The 13424-nt window shown below is 39.2% G+C and overlaps 1 protein-coding gene across 1 annotated transcript in view; it reads left to right on the top strand.

Annotated features, from left to right (window-relative positions):
- Positions 1 to 794: 794 nt before the first annotated feature.
- The window catches only part of LOC126458466 (pumilio homolog 2), a 642319-nt gene continuing 629689 nt past the window's right edge, over positions 795 to 13424 (top strand). The window contains exons 1-2 of the mRNA XM_050095538.1: positions 795 to 860; positions 9779 to 9831. Coding sequence (XP_049951495.1) covers positions 9818 to 9831 — 14 coding nt within the window. The 5' untranslated portion in view covers positions 795 to 860; positions 9779 to 9817. The remainder of the gene's footprint in view (positions 861 to 9778; positions 9832 to 13424) is intronic.

The raw sequence follows: 13424 nt of genomic DNA, 5'->3' as shown, positions 1-13424 counted from the left end.
ATATTTCTGGTATCTCAACTGCAGATTTTTCAGCGTTCATTTAACTTTAGGACTCTGTATCTCAAAATGAACAAAAATGGACTTGTGCCACTATTGAAATAAGCCGTTCATATGCAAACACAGCACATCGATCTCGTGAGGCACAAGGCTCTCATAACGAAGTACGTACGTCGGTCAACAGATGGCACTAGGAAAAGTATGTTAACTGCGCTTTTTAGTTGCTACTTGCGACTCTTTGTTGCGATTTGTCACAGAAATCGCAGTTTGACTCGGTAGCGAATAGCGTAGTATGAACTTTGCTCAACAGATGGCAGTGCTAACTGCGCTTTCTAGTCGCTACTTGCGACTCTTAGTTGCGACTTGTCACGGAAATCGCAGTTTCACTCGATAGCGTGTCGCAGAGATGAGCGTAGTACGAACTTTGACCTACAGATGGCGGTGCTAACTGCGCTTTTTAGTTGCTACTTGCGACTCTTCACAGAAATCGCAGTTGGACTCGATAGCGTATCGCAGAGACGAGCGTAGGACGATCTTTGGCCTACAGATGGCAATGTTAACCGCGCTTTTTAGTTGCTACTTGCGACTTCTAGCCGCGACTTATCACTGAAATCGCAGAAAGGAGTATGGAATTCGGCCAACAGATGGCTCACGGCGTTGAATGTGAAATGCCACTTGCGACTGCTAACTGTGACTGAAATCGCAGTTAGATTTTGTAAAGTTGTTATTGTGATATCTGTGACTTCTCAATCACTGTGATTTCTAACATACGCGATTTCCTGCCCACCACTACAGTAGAGGGAGGACTGAAGTGAAGGGAGGATGAGTGACGTAGCGCCGATGTAGTGGGAGAGGGGAAGAGAGTGAGTGAACTAGAAAAAAGTGTGGAGTATGCTATCTCTGAAGAGTTTGAAGTACCAGTTCATTGAGATTGAGTGGTTAGTTCACACTTCACTGGAGTAAAGCGTTCATTTGAACGACTCATTCACGAGCTCCCCATCACTAGGAAGTTCCAACTCTGCTAATGTCTCTTCCCCACTCCCCAGAGGCTATTCCGGAGTTCACTGATTCCGACTGTAGTTATTGAGCCACAAATTTGATATAATAGCAAATTATAGCAGATGATGCTCCAGATCTAGTGGATTCAGAAATACAATATCATCACACTAACCTGTAGCGGGGCAGAGAGAGTGCCGAAATGACGGATATTAAGTATGGCGGGAGATGAAACTATGAATTTGTCTAATGCCGAACTGCAGAGACAAATATTACTATACCAATTGTATGTCCCGAAGAGAAAGTGGTACATTGATAACACAAGATGAAGAAAAACAATGTACAATTTTATAACGTCACAGAACAACACTTTTTTATTAATTAAAATTACTTTTTAAATTAAATGTTGATTTACACTGTTCAGTTACCTAGTTCCATATCCTCTTAACTGATTCAGCACAAATTTCTTTCCAGTGAAGCAATAAGAGTAACAAGATGAAGTTATTAAAGGTTGTAAAGATGTGTGCACTTACTTTAATGTAGTATCTGGCAAATACCTTTACCACATCCTAAAAGCAATTACTGGCAAAGTGGGACAATAAGAGTACCATGTTCCAGTTAGGAATATTGCTGATTAAACAATTAGTGCATTTGTTTATTGTAGTATCTGGCAGATACCTTCACCGAACCCTTGAAACAATTTTTCATAAAATTCATGAGTGAGGAGGAAACACTAAACTGCATTTTCTTATATGACAATAGCACACTGTTTTTTATTTTCATCAAAATGGTATTTCGTTATAACTGATAATGTAAAAATTATCTTCACTGTAAAAATTACATGAATTAGTTTTCTTTATAAAAAGTTAGGAACAAATTCCCACACACTGAAGTTGATTAACAATTTCCTATCTTTTGTGTGTAGCATATACATCTTTGCTGCTTCCTGTTCTCACAATACTGGAAGATTATTGTCAACATCACTAGGTGCCTCATCCCTCATTTTTACACTGTGAAAAACAAATCAGGTTATGAACACACGGGATTTTGTCTGGATAAGCTTTATTTTGTTTCGAAGAACAGGGAAACAACTCTTCACCATTCCAAAGCACTGTTGAATTATCACCCAATCTTAGCGTGAAATTCGTTGTACACCCCCTCATCAGGTGTGTCAAGATTCTGGAACATTATCATTAACCAAGGTGCTATGTTGTATCCTTCATCTCGTAAAATTGAAGCATTGCACTGGTTCTCTCATAGTATCTGGTACACCTCTGAGTTCCTCCATATCCTACCATCTTGTACAGACCTAGGCCTTGAAGCATCAACACTAGTGAACATTTCACTGTAATCACATCACCTGCATATTTATTCTGGGAAAACAGTTTAGATTAATATATTCATCTCCATGTGCAGGAAGTTTTATTACTGGTATGTGAATTGCAATTGAGGTGCTCCGCCACACGTGGATACTGATATCTTGATTGTCAGTTAACTTTTGCTGTTTCTAATTTGTTTACATTTCTTGGAAAAGAGGATCGGATGCCTTTTTTTTTTTTTTTTTTTTTTTTTTTTTTTTGAACCTGCTAAAGAACATATGAAAATGTCAATAACACAGTTGTCTTTTGGTGTATTCCTAAGTCTTATTCTACACCACTAAATAGTGAAAAAATGTTTTCATTTTAGATTTATTTGAACGGGCACCTTCTCCTCTTGTAATTTTCAGGAAGAAAGCGATTTGCCATCTAAATAATGTTCCACTGTTAAATGTACCGTATATAAACTTTTTCAATTTCTTTCTTCTGTGATTCTTTGTGCTATGTATGTCTTCCTTCTGCCTTTTGAGCACAGTAAATTCTGCCATTTTAACTAAAAAGCACGCGACAAAACTTAACCGCTACAGAACCTACTTAGTCGAAGTATGCTACAGAGCTCACTTCAAAAAACTGAAAATGTTTACCACTAGTGACAAACTTTTCTCATTTTATTCATATAATATCTGAAAATGTTCTTTGTTTTGAGCAACTTCCCCCATCACTTCACTCATGCTGAGAACATTCTCTGGTGATGTATATTCTCCAACCTGCTTTATTCTTGTGAACCACAGGATGTTCTCCAAAATTCCTAGTAGAAAATATATTTTCATTTTATTCGTGTGGCCCCATGCATAATAATCTTACTGTAGCTCTTATAAAATTTTATGAGTACAGTTTCTAGCTGAGGAAGGAAATTAGTTATATTTTCTACTAGTGCCCTGTATAGTGTGTTTAAAATAAGTAGTAACTTTCAAAAGTTCATAGAGGAGGTAGAGGAAGGAAGTGTTGTTGCCAGCATGAGCTGAGTGCATCAGCTGGCAGTGATAATGCCATGCCTGCCTTAGGCTGTGACCATTAGCCGGCCACCAGGCAATCATTATTTGGCAGTAAAGAAACTACTATACTTAACAGAGAAGTTAAATCAATGAATCTTTTATGCATACTCACAATTATGATGTAAGTGGAGTGACCCCAAGAGAAGAACCATCTCTGCCCTCATCCTCATAACTGGTACTAGCACTCTTCAATTTGTTCTTCCAGTTAGTCCTTCATGAATCCAGGTAGTCTCTGCAGTTACCTTCTTGAGATGGCCGACAACTTGAGATCAATTGTGTGGGGTAACATTTGCAATGGCTTCTTTTGTCAGAATTTCAACCTCACTGAGCGTACACATCTTGTTTTTTGCCACATTACCTTTCACCTGAGCCTATGTATTCTCAATCAGATTCAAATGAGTGTGATATCAAGGAAGGCTGATTACATTATGCCCTTTATTATTAGCCAGTTCGTTGACATGATAGTGAGAAGTTTTTGGTTTGTAAAGTGCTACAAGTTCCATTAAATATCCCTTATTAATCTAGGTTTAACTTTCTCTAATGGAACATTTCTTTGCTCAGCACAAAATATCCACTTTCCTCCACTGCACTGTCAGAGCTTTATCTATTACTACAGAGTGGTATGGTGCATTGTTCACTGCTATTCTCGAATTAGGAGGAATACTTTGCAGCAGAACATTGGAAGACCATTGTATGAAAACTTTGGTGTTCATTTTCTCATGATAGTCACCTTGCTTCCTGGAACGCAACAGCAATAAACAGTCTGGAATGAAGCCATGAGCGAATCCAGCATGAATGAAGATTATCCTGCTATCCTTGCCTATCGGTGCTTTGTCGTTCCTTGTGCTATGCGATCCTTCCGCCACATTGTCAATGTGTGACATACATTAACCCACATCTCGTCCAGCCATGCAATGTCTACAAATGAAACATTCCTCACTGTCTGCAGATATTGGCTTCTTCAGGCCACTATGTCACTTCCATTAACAATAAATGTCCGAGACAAAAACTTTTCATACCAGAAACTGAGCTCATTAAGACAATATGTAAGTGATGACCTAGCCCGATTGAGCAGTTCTGTTTCTTTGAGGCTGAAGATAAGTTTATTTAAATTAGGGTAGTCCTTGTGCCGATAATAAGCATACACGTCTGCACACTGCATCCTGCTGGAATGCATCCACCTTGATTACTGTCCATCATAATTTCTTTTCTTGCCTGGAGTTCCTAGTAAAGAATGACCTGGTGTTGCTTCATCACTCACATCTTCCTTTCTTTCCTTCTCTTTCCCATTTCTCAGCATCATAGAATGTTACTTGTTGCAGCTGTTCCGTTCATCACTATTGTAATGTCTAAACTCGGACCACCACTGTGTTCCACTCAAGTTCAAAATAACTGCGCACAGAGTGAGCAAAATCGCAACCTTGTCCATGGATTGTAATTCCTCTTCCACTGCTCAATCTCTATCTTTGGCGCCAGTGAACATGTTCTTGGACAACCTCTTTCATTGTGAAACTTGTGTTCAGACATACTGCACTGTTATATTAACGCAATGCCAATAAAAAAACACTTGTTTACAACACCTGACCACTGAAGAACATTTCAACAACATACCACTTCACAGAGAAAGCTGATGAACACAGATGCACCTAACATGTACAATGGTACTGTTTATCAACAGCATGGCAAGAGGGGTGCTTTATCACTAAACCGCAGGCAGTTTTGTAGGGAAGCCAGCTCACTACTGATGTTATCTTGTCAGCAACATCACGCCCGTTCTGTTAAGCCAGAAGACAAAAGTCACAACTGATTTTAAATGCACTATACATTGTTCTAATTCTGATGGATTGTTTTCCTACTTCTAGTTTGACTGAAAAGCATTCAGTGCAACATTGACTTATGTTCTGAACCTGTGACCTAAGAAGGCTGAGAATAAAAATTGTGACATCTTTAAGTTTATTCAACAATAGTTAATGTACTGCTTTACATATATTGACTCAATTTCTGCAGCTCCTAGATGATGATGATCTTTTAAGAAAAGTACAACAGCTGTTTAGTTGAAATATCTTGTATCTTGGTGTGAACGCAGCAGCATTTCCTTTTTTTTTTACAGGTATTTTTAGGTAATGATAATTATGACATTCATTATGCTAATTGGGGCATCTGTCAGGCTATTATAAACTAGAGCTACTTCGTAGGTACAATGTCTGTAACAATGTTTGTGGTTGCCACATCAAGCTGCTGTTGTAATGCATCAGTACTGTTCTGTACATACAGTATGATGGGTTCTTTTTTGTTTTAGAATAATTTAACCACGTAATGTTTAATTGTTAGTAAAAACAATTATGCTTATGTGATAAATGGATGTTTCATTATGTTTCCTTTCAAATAGTTACATAATAATTGTAGTGTGTCACATCTAACTCAATTCCTCAAGCAGAAATGGACGAGTTAAGCACCTGAACTGAAATAGTCGTAGAACAGAAACGGAACATTTCTGGATATGGATTCCTATTAAAAATATAGTTTACCTGCTCTCCTCTAAAAGTCCTAGAAGTCTATAACAGGAATTTCTGAACACCCTATATTAATTGTATTCTTGACTTGTACTTTGTTGATAAATTTGTCGTGCTACACCATCAGGTTATCCTGAATATTGTGTGTACCTTCTTGTTCTCGCTTCTCGCGCACAGGGTCCCGGGTTCGATCCCCGGCGGGGTCAGGGATTTTCCTTGCCTCGAGATGACTGGGTGTTGTTGTTGTTGTTGTTGTTGTTGTTGTTGTCGTCTTCATCATCATCATTCATCCTCATTATAGTCGCAGGAAGGCAATGGTAAACCACCTCCACTAGGACCTTGCCTAGTACGGTGGTGCGGGTTTTCTGCATTGTCCCCTAATGCTCTTCGGAGTATGGGACATCATCATCATCATCATCATCATCATCATCATCATCATCTTGATGGTCCCGCTCAGTACTGAGTTGTTTAAGAATGTGTTTCTGGAAGGAATTATTACTTTTGGAACATTTTGTAACATTCTGTTCATTTTTTCACATTGTATACAAGATACCACCCTATTTATTTTTGATCTGATGAATGGTATTGCTAATTCTTTAATACGGTGCAGTACAGTAGGACCTTTGTACTTACAGTCCTCACATTTCCATTTCAGAGCAAAGTTCTAGTCATTTTTCACTGGGAGATCTACTTTCCCAAAGTGTTGCACTATAGACATGTAATTTTGGATTTTACAGTTATACAGCATTTGTTACAAATTTCGATTACCAAAGCAGTATTTTTAAGCAACACTCTCTTTACTTCCTTTGTTTGTTACGCACACTTTATGTTTTGGGAAAATGGCCTCATTTCTTGTCAGAGTAACGATCTCTGTAATGTGAACTTACTTCGTCAGTCTCTGGCTAAAAAAATTTAGTTTATTTTCATTTTCTTAGGCTTATCACATGGGCAGGTGGCATGTCGTTGCCGGTCACTGCATCCAATTTCATACTAGAATTAGGAATATGTTTTTTTTCCCCTTTCTTATGTTTACTTGTTACTTTCATAGGCACCTTAGTATTTATTCAGTGTGTCTTTATGTGTGGCTTAGCCGTAGGAGGGACAATCTGCTACATTAGGGACTATACATGTAGGCATATTTCCATTTTGGGTTGCTTGGCAGTATCTCATTATGTATGGTCCACTCACTCCCACTGCAATTTTACCATCATGATCTGACATGTTGCATCAGCCCTTATTTGATTAGTCTCTCAACAAAGTTGCTCAATCACGTTTGTCATCTGTTCAGGTTATGGAGTGAGGAATCTAGTGCGAGGACCACTGCGAGAACTTGTTGCAAGCCTCATCTGAGTGGCAGAACTCTCAGAATCTGGCAGATATGCTGTCATGGCTCATCCTTAATGCAATACATGAAGGGACAGGAACTATGACATTCGGCTATTTCTTGATTGAAGCAATATGGCCACACCACCTGTGGGAGTGCCAATTCGATTCAATTCGATGAAAATATGCTGCTGTTGCCCTCAGCAACTGACTAATTAGGCAGGAGCGCAAATAGCCTCGCTCTGTTTGCGAGCTCTACCGATATTATTGTTGTTTTATTCCTGTTCACACCACAGTTGCACTGGGACATGGGATTCATTTGAGACACTACAATGGCACATTGAGAAAGCTGCATGTGCGAGTGTGGTCGTGACTGTGCAAGTTACATTTTAGACAGAAATTCCCCATGCCATGACCCTTAACTATGACCTGTTCCATGCAACATATTCAGCGCAATACTTATTTCATGGTGGGTCCGCTATTCTTTACAGCATTTTTGGATCTACACACTGTCTCATTTGGCATCATAAGTTTCAGGTCTGCAATTTTTGACAGCAGCACAGCTGTAAGTGGACAGCACCATTCCATGTGTTACGCAAAAACACCTCACGAGAGGATGGCCTCAACAGTTGCTGCCCTGAAGTTGGCACGGGGAGCTGCTGCTACTTCACTACTAGGGGAACGGGTATAATGTTTCGAGATGGTCATCATCAGCACTTGAGTTAACTGTCTGACACACTCTATATCCACTAAGTGCATTTCTGTATTGCCTAATCAGTTGATCCACACATACAGTTGCTTGGTGCAGCATCAATGTTAACAGCCAGCAAATATGAAGGAACATACCCTCCAGAGATAAACAATCTTGTGTATATTTGTAATAATCTCTATACAAGTATTCCTACAGTCAAGGCATCAAAAAGCATTGCAAATACACTTAGCTTTCAGTAATTTGTGTGTTTCATTCACATAACAAACATGACAACTAACGAACTTGTTTACCTCATTCTGCAATTTTCAACACGCATAACTTGTATAAATTCAAAGTTTTAATTTTATTTTTATGAAAACACTTTTGTAACAACACTAAATTACAAATGTAATCGTTAAATTGTTATATAAGCAGCCTGTCTCAGTCTTGTACCAGTTTTTGAAGGTTGATTTTGTTTAATTCACGAATGTACCAGATGATTTCACTGAAACATGTCGAGTTGTTCATTACATAGTTAGTCCGCTTACAAAGTAATACGTTTTGAGACGCTTGGGTGAAGAGTCTCAGGCACCAACTTTTATTTAACGACTAATGGATTTCGGAATACCTGATGTACACTTTCCAATCCAGATCAACTGCACCCTTGAAGTTAAGTAAATGTGGCAATGTTCACATTTCAAGCTGTCCATACTAGTCTAACATGGGCAGTCCTCTACATCTCTGCAAAACTACTGCAGTCTATATCCATTTGAATCTGACAACTGTATTCATATGCCGATTTCCTCCTAGAATTTCTACAGTCATACTTTCTTTCATTACAAAACTGATAATGCCTTTTGACTTCAAGACCTGTCCTATCAACTGATCCTTTCTTTTAGTGGAGCTGTGTCCATATTTTTTTAAAGGACATTATATTTGCCATTGATTATAGGAATTATTTATTCCACAGCTGCAATTTCGGTCTTTGGGCCATTTTCAAGTGGTACTGCAAAAATTTTGCTTCAGCACATGTCAGATTTTAAAATGCTCTGACATGCATGCATGTCCTCATAAAAAAATAGGCCTTTTCATTGTAACAGTAACATCAGACAAGTGTGAAGCTCTGTACAACATAATATGTTAATTACTTGAAACATTACCAATGTTAACATAATGAGCTGAAGTAAAATCTTTTGCAGTACCACTTGAAAATGGCCCAAAGGCCAAAATTGCAGTTGTGAAACGAATAATTTCTACAGTCAATAGTGAGTATGACGTCCTCTAAAACATTCTACATGACTGTGAACCCCAAACATGAAAAATTAATCAGCTGTACTGTGTTCCTGTTGTGATCTCTCATCTGAAGACGAATAACTACTGCAACTTACATCCTTCTGAAACTGTTTACTCTTCGTCTCCCTCTACAATTTTTAGCCCGCACACTTCCCTCCAATGCTAAATTGGTGATTCCTTGTGGCTCAGAATGTGTCCTATCAATCAGTACCTTCTTCCAGTCATATGGTGCCACAAATTTCTTTTCTCCCCAATTCTATTCAATATTTCCTCATTAGTTATGTGATCTACTCACCTTATCTGCAGCATTCTTCTGTAGTACCACATTTCAAAGGCCTCTATTCTCTTCTTGTCTAAACTGTTTATCATCCATGTTTCACTTCCATACATAGCTACACTCCATGGAAATGCATTCAGAAAAGACTTAAGTCCATATTTGATACTAACAAATTCCTTTTTTTCAGAAACACCTTCTTGTCATTGCCAGTCTACATTTTATATCTTCTCTACTACAGTCATTATCAGTTATTTTGCTGCCCAAATAACAAAACTCTTCTACTACCTAACTGTCTTATTTTTTATTTTTATTTACAGATCTTGTTTCGTAGGACCAAATCGAGGAGCAAATCTCCAATGTCATGGAACAAGTCAGTAAGTGATATTACAACATAAAAGTAATAACAGATAAAATAAAATGTTTCTGAACCCAAAAATTTCAAGCCATAAGTTTAAGTAAATGCAATCAACAATATACCATAAGAATAAGCTTAATTCCCTCACCCCCCCCCCCCCCCCCCCCCCAAGAACCATGGACCTTGCCGTTAGTGGGGAGGCTTGCGTGCCTCAGCGATACAGATAGCCGTACCGTAGGTGCAACCACAACGGAGGGGTATCTGTTGAGAGACCAGACAAACGTGTGGTTCCTGAAGAGGGGCAGCAGCCTTTTCAGTAGTTGCAAGGGCAACAGTGTGAATGATTGACTGATCTGGCCTTGTAACACTAACCAAAACGGCCTTGCTGTGCTGGTACTGCGAACGGCTGAAAGCAAGGGGAAACTAAAGCCGTAATTTTTCCCGAGGGCATGCAGCTTTACTGTATGGTTAAATGACGACGGCGTCCTCTTGGGTAAAATATTCCGGAGGTAAAATAGTCCCCCATTCGGATCTCCAGGCGGGGACTACTCAAGAGGATATCGCTATCAGGAGGAAGAAAACTGGCGTTCTACGGATCGGAGCGTGGAATGTCAGATCCCTTAATCGGGCAGGTAGCTTAGAAAATTTAAAAAGGGAAATGGATAGGTTAAAGTTAGATATAGTGGGAATTAGTGAAGTTCAGTGGCAGGAGGAACAAGACTTCTGGTCAGGTGACTACAGAGTTATAAACACAAAATCAAATAGGGGTAATGCAGGAGTAGGTTTAATAATGAATAGGAGAATAGGAATGCGGGTAAGCTACTACAAACAGCATAGTGAACGCATTATTGTGGCCAAGATAGATACGAAGCCTACGCCTGCTACAGTAGTACAACTTTATATGCCAACTAGCTCTGCAGATGACGAAGAAATTGAAGAAATGTATGATGAAATAAAAGAAATTATTCAGATAGTGAAGGGTGACGAAAATTTAATAGTCATGGGTGACTGGAATTCGACAGTAGGAAAAAGAAGAGAGGGAAACATAGTAGGTGAATATGAATTGGGGCTAAGAAATGAAAGAGGAAGCCGCCTGGTAGAATTTTGCACAGAGCACAACTTAATCATAGCTAACACTTGATTCAAGAATCATAAAAGAAGGCTGTATACATGGAAGAAGCCTGGAGATAATGACAGGTTTCAGATAGATTATCTAATGGTAAGACAGAGATTTAGGCACCAGGTTTTAAATTGTAAGACATTTCCAGGGGCAGATGTGGACTCTGACCACAATCTATTGGTTATGACCTGTAGATTAAAACTAAAGAAACTGCAAAAAGGTGCGAATTTAAGGAGATGGGACCTGGATAAACTGAAAGAACCAGAGGTTGTACAGAGTTTCAGGGAGAGCATAAGGGAAAAATTGACAGGAATGGGGGGAAGAAATACAGTAGAAGAAGAATGGGTAGCTTTGAGGGATGAAGTAGTGAAGGCAGCAGAGGATCAAGTAGGTAAAAAGACAAGGGCTAGTAGAAATCCTTGGGTAACAGAAGATATATTGAATTTAATTGATGAAAGGAGAAAATAAAAAATGCAGTAAATGAAGCAGGCAAAAAGGAATACAAACGTCTCAAAAATGAGATCGACAGGAAGTGCAAAATCGCTAAGCAGGGATGGCTAGAGGACAAATGTAAGGATGTAGAGGCTTATCTCACTAGGGGTAAGACAGATACTGCCTATAGGAAAATTAAAGAGACCTTTGGAGATAAGACAACCACTTGTATGAACATCAAGAGCTCAGATGGAAACCCAGTTCTAAGCAAAGAAGGGAAAGCAGAAAGGTGGAAGGAGTATATAGAAGGTCTAAACAAGGGCGATGTACTTGAGGACAATATTATGGAAATTGAAGAGGATGTAGATGAATACGAAATGGGAGATACGATACTTCGTGAAGAGTTTGACAGAGCACTGAAAGACCTGAGTCGAAACAAGGCCCCCAGAGTAGACAACATTCCATTGGAACTACTGACGGCCTTGGGAGAGCCAGTCCTGACAAAACTCTACCATCTGGTGAGCAAGATGTATGAAACAGGCATAATACCCTCAGACTTCAAGAAGAATATAATAATTCCAATCCCAAAGGTGTTGACAGATGTGAAAATTACCGAACTATCAGTTTAATAAGTCACAGCTGCAAAATACTACCGCGAATTCTTTACAGAAGAAGAATGGAAAAACTAGTAGAAGCCGACCTCGGGGAAGATCGGTTTGGATTCCGTAGAAATGTTTGAACACATGAGGCAATACTGCCCCTACAACTCATCTTAGAAGCTAGATTAAGGAAGGGCAAACCTACGTTTCTAGCATTTGTAGACTTGGAGAAAGCTTTTGACAATGTTGATTGGAATACTCTCTTTCAAATTCTGAAGGTGGCAGGAGTAAAATACAGGGAGCGAAATGCTATTTACAATTTGTACAGAAACCAGATGGCAGTTATAAGAGTCGAGGGACATGAAAGGGAAGCAGTGGTTGGGATGGAAGTAAGACAGGGTTGTAGCCTCTCCCCGAAGTTGTTCAATCTGTATATTGAGCAAGCAGTAAAGGAAACAAAAGAAAAATTCAGAGTAGGTATTAAAATTCATGGAGAAGAAATAAAAACTTTGAGGTTCGCCGATGACATTGTAATTCTGTCAGAGACAGCAAAGGACTTGGAAGAGCAGTTGAACGGAATGGACAGTGTCTTGAAAGGAGGATATAAGATGAACATCAACGAAAGCAAAACGAGGATAATGGAATGCAGAATTAAGTCAGGTGATGCTGAGGGAATTAGATTAGGAAATGAGACACTTAAAGTAGTAAAGGAGTTTTGCTATTTAGGGAGCAAAATAACTGATGATGGTCGAAGTAGAGAGGATATAAAATGTAGACTGGCAATGCCAAGGAAAGTGTTTCTGAAGAAGAGAAATTTGTTAACATTGAGTATAGATTTAAGTGTCAGGAAGTCATTTCTGAAAGTATTTGTATGGAGTGTAGCCATGTATGGAAGTGAAATGTGGACGATAAATAGTTTGGACAAGAAGAAAATAGAAGCTTTTGAAATGTGGTGCTACAGAAGAATGCTGAAGATTAGATGGGTAGATCACATAACTAATGAGGAAGTATTGAATAAGATTGGGGAGAAGAGAAGTTTGTGGCACAACTTGACTAGAAGAAGGGGTCGGTTGGTAGGACATGTTCTGAGGCATCAAGGGATCACCAATTTAGTATTGGAGGGCAGCGTGGAGGGTAAAAATCGTAGAGGGAGATCAAGAGATGAATATACTAAGCAGATTCAGAAGGATGTAGGTTGCGGTAGGTACTGGGAGATGATGAGGCTTGCACAGGATAGAGTAGCATGGAGAGTTGCATCAAACCAGTCTCAGGACTGAAGACCATAACAACAACAACAACAACAACAACAACAAGCTTAATTTCTCAAGGAACTCCTCAACAGAATAGGAGTAGTGACCCGGGGGGGGGGAGGGGGGGGGGATCTTCATTTCGATTTGAAAGTGCATGGATTACTACTAAGATTTTTGAATTCTTGTGGTAGCTTATTGAAAACGGAT

The sequence above is a fragment of the Schistocerca serialis genome, chromosome 2 (genome assembly GCF_023864345.2).
Source record: "Schistocerca serialis cubense isolate TAMUIC-IGC-003099 chromosome 2, iqSchSeri2.2, whole genome shotgun sequence".
NCBI lineage: Eukaryota > Metazoa > Arthropoda > Insecta > Orthoptera > Acrididae > Schistocerca > Schistocerca serialis.
Note: the sequence above shows the minus strand (reverse complement) of the source record. Positions and strands in the feature narration are given on the sequence as shown.